This window comes from Zingiber officinale, chromosome 11A (assembly GCF_018446385.1).
Source record: "Zingiber officinale cultivar Zhangliang chromosome 11A, Zo_v1.1, whole genome shotgun sequence".
Classification (NCBI taxonomy): Eukaryota; Viridiplantae; Streptophyta; class Magnoliopsida; order Zingiberales; family Zingiberaceae; genus Zingiber; species Zingiber officinale.
In genome coordinates this window covers 63,778,898-63,800,401 of record NC_056006.1, presented here as the reverse complement: position 1 = coordinate 63,800,401, position 21,504 = coordinate 63,778,898, and the positions used below count along the sequence as shown (strand labels likewise).

The 21,504-nt window shown below is 35.7% G+C and overlaps 1 protein-coding gene across 1 annotated transcript; it reads right to left on the bottom strand.

Annotated features, from left to right (window-relative positions):
• Positions 1–8,201: 8,201 nt before the first annotated feature.
• On the bottom strand, positions 8,202–8,738 carry LOC122031422. Its single transcript, XM_042590540.1, has one exon. The coding sequence runs from the start codon at positions 8,736–8,738 to the stop codon at positions 8,202–8,204; it is 537 nt and encodes a 178-aa protein (XP_042446474.1).
• Between the last annotated feature and the right edge of the window lie 12,766 nt (positions 8,739–21,504).

Here is a 21,504-nt window from a genome sequence, read left to right as displayed (position 1 = left end):
ACCTAAGCACAGGAAGTACACTAATCTTTGCCATTACACAACTCGATGACAAAAGAGTTTTAGGAAATCTCAACTTCTTAGAAACATAATCCCAGTCGAAGTAGGATCGGGCTCCAAAACCACAAAGCTCACATAAGCACTAAGAGCTTGAGGCAACGATATTTTCGCGGGGGTGGGATGGGAGTGAGCATGGGTAGTAAGGTTCGGAAGCCCTTTCCCAAATAAGAGAGCACCTAAATCAAACAAAAAGGGAGCCAAGAAAACAATAAAACCTCACATGCATCACCTTTATCAGGGGAATCGATCCCGACGCAGCAGCTTGAACCGAAAAGGGTTTAGATTCAGCCAGAATCTCTCCATGGACAGTTCGGCCGAGGAGTTCGCCACCCAAACCCGGACAGAGCTGGGGGAAGAGACACAGCGGCGCCGATCCGAGCCTCGGAAGCGAAAGTCCACCCGAGAAGAGGGGGCGAGGGTTTGTGTAAGCAATGGATGAGGAGCTTCTACAGCGCGGAGAAAGGTGGCGAAGTGGCTACCGGGGTCACGGAGAAGTGGGAAAGTCTCCGTTGAAGTGATCGGTGAAGAATCGCAGAGGAAGAGCGATCGCTTCTTGCCTTCGTCGCGAGTAGGACAGCAACGAAACAGATCGCTCCATTTGGTGTCATGGCGTGAAGAGATAGTCGAGGTGAGGAAAGAAAAATGGCTTAGGGTTCAGAAACGGTAAGGGGAAAACACGGCGCGAAAAGATTTTTGCTGAGTGGGAAAACAAAACTGTGAGGGGAAATGACGAAACGAATAAAGCCAAAGACAACGATTTTATCAAAATTGTTGTCGTAGCCCCTAAAAAAGCGTTTAAAGACAACAGTTTTAGAAAATTGTTGTAAAAAGTGTTGTTGATTCAAAAAGAAATCGCTCAATGACAACAGTTTTCCCAAAACCGTTGTCTTTTATATTTAATGGGGAGTTCAAAGACAATGATTTTGGCAAAAACCGTTGTCTTTGAGCAAATACGCAACGCTTTCTTTTAAAACCGTTGTCGTAGGGGTGTTGTCTTTTAACATTTTTGTTGTAGTGAGAGTTTATATTATATATAATATATTATTTATACTTTATTTATATATACGTTACACATAAAATATTAATCTTGTATTTTATTTTTATTTCCTTATTCTTGTTTAATTATATATTTTATATTATATATAATATATCCAATTATTTTCTTAATTTGATCAATCCAAATTCCATAATTATAGGCTAACTTAATTATTCCTAACTAAATTCATAAATTTTAATTAAATATGAAGTCTAATTAAATTACAATTAAGCCAATAAATATCTTTAATTAAATAAATTTGAAATCTAATTAAATTCTAATTTAATCTAATAAATACCCTTAATTAAATAAGTGATTCCGGATGCTACAATTCCTTCCCCTTTAAATAAAATTTCATCCTCGAAATTAACACTTGCCAAACAACATGTGTAGCGGCTTCTTATGTCTCCCTCGGTCTCCCAAGTAATTTCTTCTTAGGTACAATTTGACCACCTAACCTTGACCATTTTTATCACTTTACTCCGTAGCCTTTAAGCATGGGATTCCTGGGCTGTATGCAAGATATCACTCAACATCATAATTCCTACAATTACTATACTATCCCCGAACATTCTCCCAAACTTACTTAGGAAAGAAAATTTGAAACTTCTAAGACATGTTATGATCAAAGGTTCGACTATGAGCATTAAGGTCCTAAGTTTTTTTAAAAAAAAATAGTTCCAGATTCGAAAGTTAACTACTATAATGTCATTTGAAACTAAGGCCAAAAGCCCTTCTATATTAGGGGGGAAATATTAGGTTAGACATAAAGCTAACAATAATATTTTGACATCCAAACTAGTAATTAATTAAGTCTAAGAAGTTTTAATCAATGTTACCCATACTATCAAACCTTTAACTTAACATTTCAACAAACTTTTCTTTTATTCATGCACATAAGATATAAAGCATTAAAACTTATAGATTTGAGGCTTGAGTCCGTGAGCTTCTCGGAACTGGCAGTAGGCACAACCCTTCTAGGAACTTTTGCTCTGATATCAACTGTAAACTCCCTAGTTTTTTCCCTTCTTTTTGTTTACATTTTCTTTCATAATAATTTATATAAATATAAATGCGGACATCACTTGCACATATTACTATAGTGGGTTCTCAATTCAACGAAGTTACATAAATGGTCCTTAAAACATATAATAATGCAGAAACTAAACCGGAAGGTCTTTGAATTGTACTGTCATTGTCCCGAGCAGTCACACTAGTCAATGCCTCTTGTCTCATTTGTCCCATTGTCTATAGAAAGGTTAAAATCTATGAGTCAAGAGACTCATCATATTCCAAAACCGTGTTAAATAATAGTTAGCACCTAAATCCAGTGTACTAAGGAAACCACAATCTAGGTAACTAGGGACTTTCCTGCTAACCTACCATGAATGAAAGCATAGGCATCAACATAAGTATGAGAGCATAAACATAAGCATTTGAATGAATAAGCCATAATAATAGACTTGGCCACGGGCATGTCCCTAAGTATTGACATAGGCATACTTGCATGGCCTAAACATACACATAAGATTAGACTGAATCATGAGTATGTACATAAGAATAAATATAAGCATACTTACATGACATAAATATATGCATAAGAATAGACTTAATCATGAGCATGTACATACGTATAGACGTAAGCATAAGCATAAATATAAACATAAACATAGCTTGAACATATCTCCATGCGTACTTATAAATGTATCGTGGTGGTGGCTTGGTTGGACATAGCAATACTGTAACATAAGTTGTTGATCAGACAACTACCCCAACTAGGTTGGCAGGTACCGCTCCTTGAAACAAATCTCCTACCCATGCATGATTTTTGCGCGCTTCCTGAGCTTAGGTCCCCAGTTCATCCCACCGTCCCAATTCATGAGGGTTCTTTGGCAAGCTCCCCGGGCTTAAGTACCCGGTTCATAACTTAACCCATAATAAGATTTGCGAAGCTCCTCGAGCTTAGGTCCTCGAGTCATAATTTAACCGACAATAAGATTTGGCAAGCTCCTGGGGCTTAGGTTCCCAGTTCATAACTTAACCCATAATAAAATTTGGCAAGCTCCCCAAGCTTAGGTCCCCGGTTCATAACCTAACTCATAATAAGATTTGGTACTCTTCCCAGACTTAGGTCCCCGGTTACAACCAACCAATTCATTCCATAAACATAGACATAAGCATAAGCACAATCATAATCACGATCACTTCATAGGCATGAATATAAGCATGTGCATAACCTAAACATAACCCTTACATCGGCATGCGCTCAAACATACATATATGGGCATGATTACTACATAAGCATGAATTGCAATTATTAACAGGTGCACCACCATAACTGAGATCATTTCATGAGCATTTAAGTTTATCAAAATAAGAAGTAAAGAATAACAACATGAACTAACCTAACTTAGAAATCTGAAATCTAGATGTACCCATTAAAGTCCACTAAATTGCCATGATGTGAGGAGCAAGAGTAACTCAAAACATTCATACTAAATTCTGAAGGTTACAAGTTCTAGGAGCTAGCATGGTATTGACTTCCAAATAACAAAAGAGCATAGAAATCTATAAAATCTGAACCTTACAAATCTAAAGAAACTAACATGGTATCATTTCCTCAACACATACATACAACCAAAATCGAAACTCATTTAGGATAACTAAACATACTTGAACATGAGGAACTAAAAAAAAACATGATATGAGAAAGACATGAAGAAATCATAGAGCAACATCATGATGAATATGGCCCCTAGAAAACTACTCTTATCCTATCCAAAACTTGCAAGGCCAATAACATAGTATAAGCATCCATAGTTCTCTATTTTCTAAGAGTAAACCCATAGTAAAACATGAAGCGACTTGTAGTGCATCATCAAGACAACTATTCCTCTAAAACATAATTTAGACCAAGCATTAAAGAATCTAAAACTTGGAAGTTCTACTCTATAAATTGAGCATGCAATTTTCTCTAACTTTTAAGGGTAAATAATTAGTAAAACATGAAGCAACTTGTAGTGCATCATCGTGATAACTATATAACTTCTAAAATAGAATTTTAGAACTACCCTTATGGATTCGAAACCTACAAGTTCTAAATTTAATAGGAACATAAATAATTATCTAGCTTCCAAGTAGAGGCGTGGAAGGAACCTAAATCATGGTATCATCTTCTTAAAAATACAAAAGGACATAGGGTTCCATATACATCCAAAACTTACAAGTCTTAAAATCAATTAGAAGCATAAACAATTTTCTAATTTCCAAATAAAGATGAAGAAGAAACCTAAACCATGGCATCAACTTCTCAAAACAGAAAAGAACATAGAAATCTATTGAATATGAAATTCTCCATTTATACAAACCTTTAAATGCTTTAAGGAAAGAACTTAAACTAAAGCATAACACCTCTATTTATGGTACCTGAAATTCAGAAGGCTATAGAAACTAACTTGAGCATTAAAGTTAAGGAACATGCCTTAAGTATTTAGCTCCTTGTCTTCCCTTGAAGCTCTAACACCCGTGGAGAAACAAAAGGGAGTGGGGAACCTTCTTAGGGCCGGTGGCAACATTCAAGGTGAGCTTTTGAGGGTAAGGTTTATATAGAAGAGGAAGCATAGGACCTTGTCTTCCTTTTTTTATACAACAACAACAACAACCAAGCCTTTTCCCATTAGGTGGGGTCGGCTGTATGAATCCTTTTACGCCATTAAGCTCTATCTCCTATTATATCATCATCTATATTTAAATAAATTTTATCTTGTTTTATTGTTGCTAACCAAGTCTTTTTTGGTCTTCCTCTTCCTCGTTTGATATGCATGTTTATCATAGTTTCACATCGCTTAACTGGAGCATTTATTGGTCGTCTAAGTACATGTCCGTACCATCTTAAACGTCTCTCGGAGTTTGTCCTCAATAGATGCAATTCCGACTTTCTCTCTAATGCTCTCATTCCTTATTTTGTCCATCTTCGTATGTCCACACATCCACCTTAACATCCTCATCTTTGCAACTCTCATCTTATGCTCATGTGCTCGAGTCATAGCCCAACATTCAGCTCCATATAACATAGCAGGTCTAACTGCGGTTTTATAGAACTTACTTTTAAGTTTAAGAGGTACTTTACGGTCACATAAAACACCCGACGCTCCCCTCCATTTCACCCATCCTGCTTGTATTCTATGTAAGACATCTCTCTCAATCCCTCCATCATTTTGTAAAAATGATCCTAAATATTTAAATTTCTCGGTTCTGGGCAACTCGTCCTCTCCTATCTTAACAATTGTTTCATTACTTCTAATATTGCTAAACTTAAATTTCATATATTCTGTCTTTAATCTACTAAGCTTAAAACATTTCCCTTCTAGTGTTTCCCTCCAAGATTCTAGCTTAGCATTTACTCATTCACGTGTCTCATCTATCAAAATAATATTATCTGCAAACAACATGCACCACGGTACTGTGTCTTGAATGTGCGCAGTGAGTTCGTCCATAATTAGTGTAAAAAGATAAGGACTTAAGACTGATCCTTGATGTAACCATATCTTTATTGGAAATGCTTCAGTTACTCCGCCTGAAGTCTTTACTCTGGTTGTTTTATACTAAGTCATTAATTACATTAATTTCATACATATTTATATCCCTATACTAACTTCATATTTATATATATCCACATATATATCACATATACATGGTAATATATTTAATTCATATTATAGTTTCTTAACACTAATTCATTAATTTACTAAGTTCATATATATATCTATGTATATATCACATATAAATGGTAATATATTATAGCTTTCTAAATATACAAATTCCATTAAATTTATATTATATATATAATATACTATTTATATTATACATTAATTTGATATTGAATCAAATCTCCTATATATAAAATATTTCACATTGAAGATATATCTATATCTTCCATTTAAATATCCTATATATATATCTAATAATTTTCCTATTCCCATTATTTATGCTATATACTTTATATTTCCTATATTATTTATATGAATCAAATTTCCTATATATATTCATGGTTATATAGATTTTTATATGAAGACTAAGTCATCAATTTAATATAATTTTATATGGATATCTATATATAATATAGATATATAATTCATATATTATATTATTATAATTTCCTATTCATTATTTACACTATATATATGTTACACGTTACTTATATAATATATTAACCTTATATATTTTTTTTATTCTTATTTAATTATAGAGTTTAGATTATATATAATATATTATTTATACTTTATTTCTATATACGTTACACATAAAATATTAATCTTGTATTTTATTTTTATTTTTATTTTTATTTTCTTATTCTTGTTTAATTATATATTTTATATTATATATAATATATCCTATTATTTTTTTAATTTGATTAATCTAAATTCCATAATTATAGGTTAACTTAATTAATCCTAACTAAATTCATCAATTTAAATTTGTAAATTTTTAATTAAATATGAATTCTAATCCAATTACAATTAATTCAATAAATAACCATAATTAAATAAATTCAAAATCTAATTAAATTTTAATTTAATCCAATAAATACCCTTAATTTAATAAGTGATTTTGGATACTACAATTCCTCCCCCCTTAAATAAAATTTCATCCTCAAAATTAACACAAACCAAACAATCATGTAGTGGCTTCTTATGTCTCCCTTGGTCTCCCAAGTAGTTTCCTCCTAGGTTCAATTTGACCACCTAACCTTGACAATTTTTATCACATTACTATGTAACCTTTAAGCATGAGATACCTGGGCTCCATGCAATATATCACTCAACGTCGAAATTCCTACAATTACTATACTGTCCTCGAATGTTCTCCCAAACTTACTTAGGAAAGAAAATTTTAAACTTCTAAGACATGTTATGATCAAAGGTTCGACTATGAATATTAAGTTCCTAAGTTTTAAAAAAAATGAATTGTTCCTCGTACTCTTTCTTTTATATTTATTTTGATTAACTAATATTTGTCTATCTTTGCTAAATTCAGAAAGGAAAAGAAAATGTTGAATTTTATTTTTAGGGCTATTAACCCTCTCTAGCCAGCTGCATTGGGTCCACATTGGTTTGGTTTTGAACCAAACTTAATTATAGTAGATCAAATTGCTATTGGGTATTGGTTTGGGAGATGAGTTGCTCCCCAAGTCATTGCGAAGAGGTATATATATATATATATATATATATATATATAATTCATTGGATTTAAACCTAATAGTGATTTAGTTTCTCTCCTCTTCTCTTTCTCCGGTGTTGTCGATTTTGACGTCGACACCATTGATTGTCAATTTCGATGCTAATACCACTTGGCAACTTAACACGCAACTCTCATATATTTTTTTTTCATCCAAACTTATGATTTGCATGGATGGATTTTATTACTTTTATAATACATTAAAATAAATTATTTTATAATTCAACATAATAAACATATTATACATAAAATATTTATTTATTTATTTATATTAAATTAGTCAAAATTATTTAAACTTCATTAACATTATTTTAATATAAGTTAAAATCACGATAAATTGAAGTCAATTAATATATGCTAAGTTGTAGTAACCTTTTAATAGTTTATGGTGATTTTGATGGTGAAATGATTTTAATCAAAGTAATTTGATTAAATAATTTAAATTTAATTAAAATGATTTTAAGATAGTTAAAATCACCATAAATTCAAACCATTTAATGTATGCAACAAAATTGTAATAGCCATTTAATGATTTTATGTTGATTTTGACCTTGCTGAAATAATTTTAATCAAGTCTGAGAAATTTTGACTAAATTGATAAAATAATATTTTATTAAAAAAAAACTATATATAATATTTTTTATCAAGTTGAACTAATTTATTTTAATATGTTAAAATAATTACTATAATAATATTAAAATAAGAGTATTTTTAATGTGAGAAATATATGAGACGCCTTTATAACTTTTTTTTTCAAGAAAAATATTTATGATTCTAATAATTAGAATTGTCTTTCCCATTTTTTTCCTAACATAATAAACCATAAATCCCCATTTCTTGAAACATTTATTTCTTTCAGGTTAATCAGCACTTATATCAATCTGGTGATGCCTAAGGCGATGGCAGAGAGGAACCGCTGCACGCCGTCCTCCACCGCCAACGGCGACATGGCGCCGGTGTCCTTGAACGCCTTCTCGCAGTCTCTCGGCGCCTCGGCGCTGGAGCTCAGGTTTTTCACGGCGTCGTCCTTCCGGCTCTCCTTGATGGCGCTCAGCGCCGAGTCGAGATTATCGATCAGATTGCTGTACTGTTTGTTGCACGTCGACAAGCTCTCCTTCTCTGCCTTGTCCTGCGAGCTCTTCAGCAGCTCCTCGATCTTTTCGGTGACATGCGTCGCCTGAATCGACGACAGCTTGGTGGCGATGAAGGCGAGGCCACGCACGTTGACGGCATCTATTTCAGGGATGATCGATTTCAACGTCTTCACGCAGAAAAGGTACACGATGCCGGTAGGGTCTTTTTTGGTGATAGTCTTGCATATGGACTCCACAGAAGCGTGCGCCACCGGCGAGAGGAGGAGGAGGAGGAGGGCGGCGAGAGCGAATGCAGTAGCTTGCCTCTTCATCATCTTCAACTAGTTGCTTGATTCTCTTCAAACTAAATTATGCAAATTTATAGGGCTATTGCCACAAATTTTGCCTAAAAATTAATTGAATAAAAATGGAAGGATACCTGTGCTTTTATTGTAAAAATTAATTAAATTTCATTTTTTTAATTAATTTTAGCATTTAATTAGATGTAGTTTATCGGACAAGGGCACTTGGGAAAGTAATATAATTGTTTCGATTAATATTTGATTGAAAAAAAATATGTGTAATTTTTGAAAGTGTTTAATTTATTTACACTTGATATTGGGGGATGAAATTTTCTTCTATTAAATATTTATATTATATTTGTGGAAAGGAATTTATGTATTTTAGTATGTTGTAATTAATTTTTTTAATACTAAAAATTCAATTATTTTTATACTAAATATTTTGATAATACTAATAATAATTGTATAATAGATTAAATAAGTTAAACTTGAAAGTTAAGTTCTACACCGTTTGTGATAAAATTTTATATTAATTGATTTGAAGATTTAGCTAGATTAAATATCATTATCTATGTTAATAATTTTCATAATTTTATTAAATGATAATATTAATAGAATAGAATAACACATTCATATTATTTTTTTAAAAAATAATTACATTAAACAATTAATTATAATATTTTAAATAAATTATACTCATCAAATTAACAGAATGATATATTTGTTGTGCAATTAGCAATTTAGTAAAGAAGACAAAAGATGTGTATTTCTATCTAGGAATGTTGGGTTAAAAAAACTTTAAAATGGGCAAGATTCATTTTAAGTATTATTTACTATTACTATTACTTTTTAACAAATTAAAATTAATTAATTAGTTACTCATTTTAATATATTTTATTTTTTGCTAGTTTTGAATTTAAGGCTAATATAATTTTAATTTTTAACTTAATTTTACAAAAAAAATATATTTTTTAAAAGGAAAATATTTGATGTTGACTTAGATAATTGAGTCATGTTAGAATCATTGGAGTAAAAGGTGATATCGTTTACTCCAAGTGGTCAAGTATCGTTGGTCCCCTAATAAGATATAGACAGATAAATTATGGGAGACATTTTACCCTAATATAGTGATTCATTGCATGGAGGAGGTCAGACACCCTATGAGGTATTTTACACTCGTTAGAAATTGACCCCAAGATCTATTGGAGTAAACACTCATGTATGTACTAACTGAGCATGTTAGAATCGTTGTCCTGGCTAGAGGGGGGTAAATAGAGATTCCAAACTCTCATCGTTCAACATTCATCATGCCCGTAACAAGTACACAATAGAACAAACACAAAAGACAAATCGATTTATGTTGTTTGGAATCCTTGATTCCTACTCCATAGTTGAGTCTGAGCAATATTCCACTTTCTTATTACCATATACTTTCGATTGTCAAGTGCCCAATCAACCATAATCCACTTAAACTTTTTTCTTACCAACTCCCGGTTGGATTTTTAATCATCAAATGTCTAGTTAATCATGACCTACTTGGACTTATACATTATCAACTCCCTATTAGATTTCTAACCTCCAAGTGTCTGGTCAACCGTAACCCCACTTGGACTTCTCCATTACCAATTATCTGATCAACTTTGATCAACTTGACTTTTCGCTCAACCTTCCACATCCATATCCACATCAATTTTGATTAACTTGATCTAAGATTGATTGCACCTATAATCTTCTTCTCTAACAAACTCTCTTTCTATTTGACGTCACACTCTCGTCAACAAACATATTGATCAAATATCAAAATTCAACTTGAGCCAATTTGAGCTTGGTTAATCTTAACCAGAGGTGGATTGTAGAAACGATCTCCACCATTTTTATGTTTAAAAATATATTTAAGTTAGGTCAACTCATTAGCCCTTATGCCAAAACATAAATAAAGGTTTCTAACTTGAATTTTTCATTCTCCCCCTTTAGTGTACATCAAAAGTCTCCTCAAATTCCATATGTCAACATCTCAAAGGTTTCCTACCTTCTATTTTCTCTTATGCTAAACTTTGAGCATACATTCCTTCAAAAAAATATATATCTCCTTCATTCACCAATTCTTGCAATTGTTCATTCTTTCCATTTCATACCTAAGTCATTTCTTATACCCTTAAAGTGAACCAAAGCATGTTCCACTTCAATCATTACATTAATATTATTTTAGAGTTCCTAAACCTTATAAAATTCCAATTTCTATGTTATGAGAATAAAAATTGAAACTTGAATCTTAACCCTCTTTCAATTTCTCATTTTTCTCCCTTTAACATCCCTTCATTTTCATTAAGAAAATTCCCTTCAAATGCATATCCAAATATGTCAGAGGGTTAGGGATAACAAATATACCAAGAAGTGAGTAATATGATTAAAATAAAGTAAATCACTCTATTCACCCCCTCTAGCTATTAGGACCCATGCAAGCTGGGGGGGGGGGGGGGGGGGGGGAATAGCTTCGTTCACATTGAGTTGATTGTAGAATGAAAACTTGAATAAATCAACAACACAATGAAAACAAGGTCAGTTTTACTTGATTCACCGCCTCCAAAGGCAACTACGTCAAAGGCCTAGTCCTAATGAACTACCACTATCCTTCTCCTTCTTGGATACCTTATAGAGGAAAATAAACCTCTTTCAACTTGTTTCTTGCAATCAATAGAACAAAAAACCAAAATGCAAATACAAATACAAATGAAAGCAAAAAACTTTACTAATGAAATTTGGTTTTGGATGCTTTCTTGTTGTTATATACTGTCTCTTGATGGTAAATAATGCAACAACACTTCGTCTTTAATCCCTCAAGAACGAACTATGAAAATCTCCTTGAAACCCTTCTTTTATAGCCTTTAGGTCAAGATTAAATTCCAGCGATTAGTCAATTAATCTTACCGATCAGTTGATTGATCCACTTAGATTCAAACGTTGCTTTGACCTATCAACTCAATGGCTCCATTCATCTCAGTATCAGTTGACTATCCATAGCCATTAGTCAACTATTGCCTAATCAGTCAAATATCAAAGTCAAGTTCAGAACGTTTTGTTCGCTCGATAGTGGCATCAGTCAATTGATCCACTCTATTAGTCGACGAGTGACATAAGTCAAGTTTTATAATAGAATTTTGAAGATTCTATTTGTTGCTATAGTGTCATTAGTCAATTAATCAAACCCATTAATCGATTGTTATTATAGAAAATTATTGTTTATGATTATTGTATCAAATTTCTATTCATAATTACTATACCATAGTTACTATAGCAAATTCTAAAAATATTTCAAACCTAACTTTGGGGTTTACAGTCCATCAGTCAATCAATATAATCTATTAATAGACTAATACTCATGTTTCATCTTTATCAAGGTCAAATTCTCATCTTCCTTGGTGTCTAGCTGACCTCAACCTACTAGGACTTCCTTTGCTCATTATCTAATTAACCTTGACTAATAACTATCATTTAAACATATTATTTTAGTGTGGTTTATCAGTGTTTCTATCTTCTTATGTATCAAAGCCGATGTTTTTAGTGTGTTTCATGAGTTAGGATATTTGGTAGTCTTCATTTCAATTCCTATTCATTTGATGGATATTATGGATATTATTTGATTATATTTTATTTTACAGGCATTGAGCGAGACAAAAATTGAGAGGAGGAACATCGATTTGGTCCAATCTAGTTTGGTTCAATTGCACATGCTTAGAGGAGAGCAAGGGAAGAAGAAGCCTAGTTTTAGAAGGCTAAATCAAAGCCCAATTAGAGGAACCCTAATATCAACTCCAATTCAGCAAGTGAACTGGTCTGGTTCAATCTGGTTCAAGAAGGAATGGTTTAATTGGAGATCAAAATGGGAATTTGGTTCAATTCAAAACTGGTCCGGTTTAGCTGAGGCTTTTACAAGGGAAACTGGTTCAATGAAAACTTGGCTTTAGGCAAAGTACGCTTCACGATTCTCTTCATCAAATCCTTCGGCACCCCAATTCCTCTTCTCCCCATGATCTGCTCCAAGAGGTGACTATTGGTGTGGGAAGCATTCAACGATCAAACCTGGATTTTAATTATGTCAAAAGGTCCAAAGTTAAGTTGTCTTATTATCTAACAAGGTTCATTGAGTTTGCAAGAAAGTCCTAAGTTGTCTTAAGCAAAAGTCCTAGTGGATTCTAGATAGGTGGAAAATCCTAGGGGTGGTAACCCTAGGTCTTAGGGGGTGGTAACCCTAGGCTGAGGAAAGTCCTAGCTGTAGTTAGGTAGGTGAAAAACCCTAGGGGGTGGCAACCCTAGGCCCTAGGGGGTGGTAACCTTAGGCTGAGGAAAACCTTAGGGGTTGGTAACCCTAGGCAGAAAGTCTAGTTGATTTGGAGGATCAATCTGACAACAAGTAAACTGTCTTGAGAGGAGTAGGTGAGGACGCATTCCTCGGCGAGGGAATATTAGGCGTCAGTTCAACCTAAGGTTTTCGAGAAATCCTAAGTCAGAACCGGACAGTCTAAAGACTGTCAAATGCTTTATTTTTCATGTCTATATTGTGCTAACTTTGTTTTTCACGGTATGATTGGTTTCTTGGACTAATGTATTTTACAGGAAGCGAATTGAGCATAATTGGCTCGGATGAACAGTGTCCGAGGCACCTCTAGGGCTGTTGGAGGCGCCTCGGGCGCCTTGGTTGCAGCTGTGTAGGAAGCAAGTAGAAGGCGCTTTCCAAGGATGCTGAAGGCTCCTTGGATAGCCGATGGAAGGTGCCTTCCATGGAGCTTGAAGGCGTCTTTGGGTGGATAAGCAGCGCAGATCGCGGAAGCCATCGTCTCTGATGCGGAAGGGATAGGATCCGAGTTGGAGGTGCCTTCCATGGAGTTGGAAGGCGCCTTCAATAGCCTATATAAGGCTGGTCCGAGCAGATGCCAAGGTACAACAAAAAACTTGCAATCCTTCTTCCGTGTGCCGCTCAAAGGATAATCCGACAAAGTCGTAACTCGATTACGACAATCGGATGCCTTAATTTCTCCTTCCTTATTTGTCGATATACTTTTAGTGCATTAATATTGTAATTCAAAGTTGTAATTTTCCGAAGTTATAGTGATTGCCCATCGAAAGCACTCTTACTTGCGGGCCTGGGAGTAGGAGTCGTCGTAGGCTCCGAACCAAGTAAATCCTTGGTGTTCTCAATTGATTTCAATTTCTTCCGCTGTGTGTTTACTCAAAATGAAAGTGAAAGCCACGAGTACTATTCACCCCCCTCTTGCGCTTTTCGATCCTATAATTGGTATCAGAGCGGGGTCACTTCGAATCGCTGAAACCACCATTCAAGTAATTTTATTTCTTTCATGGTAATTTTTAAATTTTCGAAGTCAATCGGAATCGGTAAAATTACCGCATTCCAATATATTTTATCGATTGAGTTCTTTTGTTTCTCGAAGTTGGTGTAAACACCACCCGAGTTTTTATTATATATGCACTTGTTCCCGCACTACTAATCCAAGACCAAGTCTTGGAACCTTTGCTCTCTTTTTATTGTGTGCGAGGTTATTACATAAATGGCTCACCAAGAAGGGTATAGCACTGCTCTTCTCTAGTGAGGATTTTTGCTACTGGAAGAGTCGAATGGAATACCACCTCAAGAAGTAAGTCGAGATGTGGATAATCATCCAAACGGGTCTCTAACTTCCACTCGACGGTGCTAGAAAGCTAGTGTCATGCTAGAACTGGGACACCATCTTGATGAAGAAAATCGAGTCTGACGCCAAAGCAACCTGCACCCTTCAATGCGGCTTAACCAAAGAAGAGTTGAACCGAGTTGGCCTATTCTCAAGAGCGAAAGAACTATGGGAGAAGCTGATCGAGCTGCACGAGGAAACTTTCGATATGAAAATAAGTAAACATGATTTAATTTTGAATAAATTATAGAATATAAAAATGTAGGAAGGTGAGTCAGTGAACAAGCTCCATGCTCGTATACAAGATCTACTGAATAGACTACATGCGATCGACAAAAGGTGAGAAATTGTGGCGTCATTAGGTATGCATTAAATGCATTTCCAAGGAACACCTTGTGAGCATCCATGGAAGATGCCTATAAAGTGTCTAAGGATTTGTCATTAATCAAATTAAATGAATTATTTTCTGAATTTGAGTTACATGAGCAGACTAATACTACTCCGGCCAAGAAAGGAATTTCTTTGATTGCAGGTACGAGTAGAACACGGGAAGCAAAAAAAAGCGCAGAACTGAACCCGAGTCCGAACAAGAACCAGACTCAGAAGAACACGATGACGAGATAGCATTCGAACTAGTCAACCTTGTATGAAAGCTCTACAAGAAGAAGAAAGGATTCACCAAGAAGGACATCAACAAAGTGATTCAGTCAAAGACAGTACAATAAAGTCCAAAAGTAAAGTTTGAGGTAACCTGCTATGGATGCAACAAAAAGGGACACATTAAAGCCAATTGTCCGAACCAAAAAGAAGTGAAGAAGCAAAGGAAGAAGAAAGCACTACATTAAAGACAAATAAAGACCTGCTATGTTATTTTTGTTATGTCTGACATGAACCAAGTGTATTGTGTTACATTCCAGTATAACTTCATGACATTTCCGCTGCTTTATGTTACTAGAAAGAAATTTTAAATATGCATGTATATCCTGGAATAGTTAAGTAAGTAAGTAGCCTCGTCCCTTTAGTAGCAGGGAGGGCGGGCGTTACAGATTATCTGTTCCATAATAAATCCAATCTTCCCCACACTAACTCCATCAAAAAGTCTAATCTTTCCACCCCTTTGATAAGGCACCAAGAGATCAACAACCTATTGATCAAAAATAACATGAAAAAATATACATTCTCCATAATTTGGAAGGGATAACATACATTGATCGAGAAATAACAATCACAAATACAAAAGCATGTCGAACATTTTCTGAATTCATTTAATTAATATGAAAAAATATACTATGAAGTTAGAACACTGAAACAAACTAACTTCCTACAAACCATTCGATACAGTATCATGAAATGGAAAACAAAGGTATGTTATCTGTTTTAGCTCTCTTTTAAGAAGCAACACTTTCGTGGTGAATTTGATATAAAGACACAGAAAATCATAAAATGTTTTGGGAGACAACATTTAGTATTATTTAGGATACTTATTACATGGGTAATTATATCAGAATGCTGACACAAAGAAGGCGAAAGAGATTGCAACTTATCTATTTACATGAATAAATACTCACTTGTAATATGTTATAACAACAAAATATAAGTAGAGTAACCATGAAATGTATTTTTTGGATCCTTAACAAACTCAATGAAAATGAAAACAAAATATCAGACCTGGTGTATGTAAACTGAAGAGAAGAAAAAACTTTGAACTTAAAAGAAATGAAACGTAATTGATGTTTAATCGGGCTAAATTTCAAGATTGTAACATATATAATCAATTGCATTAGTACCATCTCCTGAGAAAAGATAAGGAAAATAGGCATGCATGTTATAGAGAAAATTCAGAAGACCACATGTTTTGATTTCGAGCAAGTCTATATAAAACATGCAGTATACATTACCCTCCAATGCAATTGCTGACATGCCACTAAATGACTTTCAACGGACTCTGCATTTGAGGTAGCTTTAATTGCCCAAGGCGACAATGATAGCATATAAATATGTGTTGCAAAGATTGAATGATAACCAAGATATAGAGCACACTAGTTAACATAAAATCACCTTCATTACACATTCTTTCAAGATTGGGAAACATTGTTGTGTAATTCCAGCATGTTAGAGCCATTACAGGAAAAACATAATTAAGTGACGAATTATTTCGTCGCTAACACATGTGTTTTAATCGCTAATAGCAATTCATGATGATAAGTATTTGTTGGGTTTTTCGGGCCGTGAAAATAGCTTTTTCGCGTCGCGAAAACCCCGAAACCCCAAGCCACGGATCCATGCGAAGAATAAAACTTTTAAAAAATACGAGTACGAGTTTACTAACCTATAGATCTACACTAGAACTATATGTTAAAGAGATTTACCCTTGATGCGCACCCTTCGTGAATCCCGCTCGTCCAAGGTGCCGGATCTCGAGAGTGTCAAAGTAGACACTCCTCTAGAAGTATCCACACGAACAAGTAGGTGGAGAAAAACCACACAAAAGGTGTGCTAGCACCTTTGGATGGTTCGGCCAAGATAGGAGGAGATGGAGAGAAAGAAGAGCTTGAGGAGGAAGAAGAAAAGAGAGATACACACAAAAATGAAAACTCCTCCTCAATTTCCTTGATGTGGCCGGCCACATTAGGAGGTGTAACCCCCTTCACATTAATCACAATTAATGTGGAGGCCATTAAAGTGAAGAATTGTAACCTCCATGAGGTGGCATCTCACTTAAGTAACCATGATGATGTGGAGCATCATCATTGGTCCACATCTTGCCAACTCACTAATGATGTGGCATAAAGTCAAGTCAAACTTGACTCTTCCTCTTCCTCTCAAGTCAAGTCAAACTTGACTTAATCTCTCTCATGGTTGATCTAATCCAACCATTTAATTCAAGTCAACTTAATATAATGAATCTAATTCATTTAATTAAATTGATTCAATGAGTCATAATCTAAATTAAACTCATTGAACACATGAATAAACTTGAGTCCAACTCAATTAGCCCAATTAGGATTACTCTTAATCCAATTTGATTCATCAAATGAATCTAATCCTCTTGGTTCATCATATGAACCTAATCTCCATCTAATTGTCCTTAGTGTGTGACCCTATAGGTTCTTGTAACGTTGGCAATGTCCCTAAACCCATTTAGGAGCATAAGTAATGAGCGGTATCTAGCAACACATCATTACTACCCAAGTTACAAGAATGTTGAGATCCAACATCACCTTTGTGACTACTAATTGTGACTCTTCACAATATATGACAAGTGTCCTTCTATCCAAGACATCTATATTGATCAATGTGAGGCATAGATCGTGTCATCCTCTAATCAATCTAAATCTTGAACTCTAAGTAGACTCACTAAATCAAATGAGCTCAATATCTTATATTGACTCATTTGGGCATGGCCATGCACATCGTGGTCTCACTCTATCAAGAATATTGATGTCGCTCCCGTCATATAGGAGGGATAGATCCCATCTACATCACTCACATCCCTCTGTATAATTCGTTACATACCTAGTAATCGCCTTTATAGTCCACCCAGTTACGGGTGACGTTTGACGAAACCAAAGTACATAACTCCTTATGTAGGGATCCATGGTGACTTCAGGTCTAAGGACTAGTAGTCATACTAATAGCCACATGAGAAAGTATATGACACTCATATAACGATCCATGATACTTTCTCATGGCGGGTCATTCAGTATACATTCTCCAACGCATACCCATGTGTCAACTTGATATCTCTATATCCATGACTTGTGAGATAAAGTCATCGAGTTGACCTACATGCTAGTCTTATTACATTAACATTGTCCCTGAATGTTAATACTCGACTAGGAATGATTAAGTGTAGTGTTCCTTATATCATCTCACTATCGGTTCAACTAACCGATTGATATAGGTGAGAACCTTTTACTCAAGGACGCTATTATACTTAGTTTATTTGGCACTAATACAAGTAAGTATAATAACCAAAAATAAATGCCTTTATTTATATAAGAATATGATACAACAAGTCCATAATACAATCATCAAATGATTGGCTCTAGGGTTCTAACTAACAATCTCCCACTAGCACCAGTGTCAATCAGTGTAGGCTCTAAGCCCCAATGACCTAGTGTGACCATCATGCTTCCTCTGTGCCAAAGCCTTGGTCAAGGGATCTGCGATGTTAGCCTCTGTAGGTACTCTGCATATCTTCACATCTCCTCTCTCGATAATCTCTCGAATGAGATGGAAGTGCCGTAGTATGTGTTTGGTCCACTGGTGTGAGCGAGGTTCCTTCGCCTGTGCTATAGCTCCATTGTTGTCACAATAGAGCTCAATAGGGTCAGAACCACCCCAAGTTCATGATGAACTGGATCCAAGCGCCTCCTTCTTCGCCTCCGATGTAGCAATGTACTCGGCCTCTGTCGTAGAATCGACATTGTGTCCTCCTTCAACTTTTCCAGACTCAGCGCACACCATTTATGCAAAATCTGAACCACGATGCGATCGATAATCATCTGATCGTCTAGAAGTCGACATCACCTTTGCCCTACAGCTCATCATTGCCTCCATATATCAAGAAATATTCTTTAGTCATTCTTAAGTACTTAAGAATATTCTTGACCGCTATCCAGTGACTTTCACCTGGATCTGACTGGTATCTGCTTGTCATGCTCAAAGCATACGAGACATCAGGTCGAGTACATAGCATGACGTACATGATAGATCCTTTGGCTGAGGCATAAGGGATCTGATCCATGCAGTCTCTCTCCTCTCTAGAAGAGGGACCTTGAGTCTTCGAAAGACTCATGCCATGTGACATCGACAGAAATCCCTTCTTGGAGTTCTGCATGGCAAACCGAAGGAGTACCTTGTCAATGTATGTACTCTGACTTAGTCCAAGCAATCTCTTAAATTTATCTCTATAGATCTGTATCCCTAGAATACGGGATGCCTCACCTAAGTCCTTCATTGAGAAGCAACTCCCTAGCCAGATCTTAACAGACTGAAGCAAAGGGATGTCCTTCCCAATGAGTAGTATGTCATCCACATACAATATGAGGAAGACAACTATATCCCCTACAACCTTCTTGTAGACACAAGGCTCATCTTCGTTCTTGATGAAACCAGACTGTTTGATTGCATCATCGAATCGAAGATTCCAGCTCCGAGAAACTTGCTTTAGTCCATAATTTGACCTATGCAGCTTGCATACTCTGCTAGTATGCTGTGGATCTACAAAACCCTTAGGTTGTGTCATGTACATATCCTCGAGTAGGTTTCCATTCAGAAACGCGGTTTTGGCATCCATCTACCATAGCTCATAGTCATGGTAAGATGCAATAGCAAGCATGATCCGAATGGACTTAAACATCGCTACTTGAGAAAAAGTTTCATCATAGTCAATACCATGAATCTGCTTGAAACCTTTAGCTACCAAGCGACCCTTATAGATAAGTCCATCCATGTCAGCCTTTCTCTTAAAGACCCACTTACACCCTATGGGTTTTACCCCTTCAGGTGGATCAACCAAAGTCCATACTTGGTTGATGTACATGGATTCCATTTCGGATCTCATGGCCTCTAGCCACTTCTCGGAATCTGGTCTCATCACAGCTTCCTGATAGGTGGTAGGCTCATCATCTATGAGTACAACGTCATCATGGTCAGACAAGAGAAATGAGTATCTCTCAGGCTGACGACGTACCCTATCAGACCTGCGAAGAGGTATGTCTACTTGAACTGGTTGTTGTTCCTCAACTTTTTGTGGAAGAACATCATCCACAACACTTTGTGGTTCCAGTTCAACTTCTATCGATGCTTCAGTGCTATGGTCCGCATCTTGAACTTCTTCAAGATCGAACGTACTCACACTAGTCTTTCTAGAAACAAAGTCCCTTTCTAGAAAGACCCTAGTCTTTGCCACAACTATCTTGTGTTGACTGGGAATGTAGAAGTAATATCCCTTAGTTTCCTTGGGATATCCAATAAAGTAGCACTTGTCGGATTTGAGTCCTAACTTGTCTGAGACTTGACGTCGAACGTAAGCCTCACAACCCCAAATCCTCATGAAAGACTCCTGGGCATCTCTCCCAGTCCATATCCTATATGGTGTCTTTATCACGGCCTTGGATGGAACTCGGTTGAGTATAAAAGCTGCCGTGTCTAGAGCATAGCCCCAAAGGTATGTCGGAAGATCTGTGTGACTCATCATAGATCGTACCATATCTAATAAGGTACGATTCCTCCTTTCGGATACACCATTCCACTGTGGTGTTCCAGGAGGAGTGAGTTGGGATAGAATCCCACACTCAGCTAGATAGTCATGAAACTCATGGCTAAGGTATTCTCCACCTCGATCTGATCGAAGTATCTTAATACTCTTGCCAAGCTGGTTCTGTACTTCATTCTTGAATTCTTTGAACTTTTCAAAAGATTCTGACTTATGTGTCATCAAGTACACATAACCATATCTACTGAACTCATCAGTAAATGTGATGAAGTACCTATAATCGCCTCTAGCAGCAACATTGAAAGGGCCACATACATCACTATGTATAAGACCTAACAAATCAGTCGCTCTCTCACTATGCCCACTTAAGGGAGTCTTGGTCATCTTGCCTAGTAGGCATGACTCGCACGTCTCATAAGATTCAAAATCAAATGAGTCCAGCAAACCATCCTTATGGAGCTGGGATAAGCGCTTGTCATTTATATGACCTAAGCGACAGTGCCAGAGATAGGTTTGGTTCAGGTCATTTGACTTGAACCTCTTGGTATTTATGTTATAGATAGGGTTGTCAAGGTCTAGAATGTAGAGTCCGTTCATCAGAGGTGCACTAGAATAGAACATATCTTTTAAATAAATAGAACAACATTTGTCCTTAATTATAAAAGAGAAACCTTTCTTGTCCAAACAAGAAACTGAAATTATGTTCTTAGTTAATGCAGGCACATAACAACAATCATCCAACTCTAATACAAGCCTAGAGGGCAGAGATAGAAAATAAGTCCCTACACCATTGCCTATGCGTAGGTCCACCTCGCCCTTCGCCAATGCCTTGCTATTTCGCAGCGCCTGCACATTAGTACAAATGTGAGATGCACATCCGGTATCTAATACC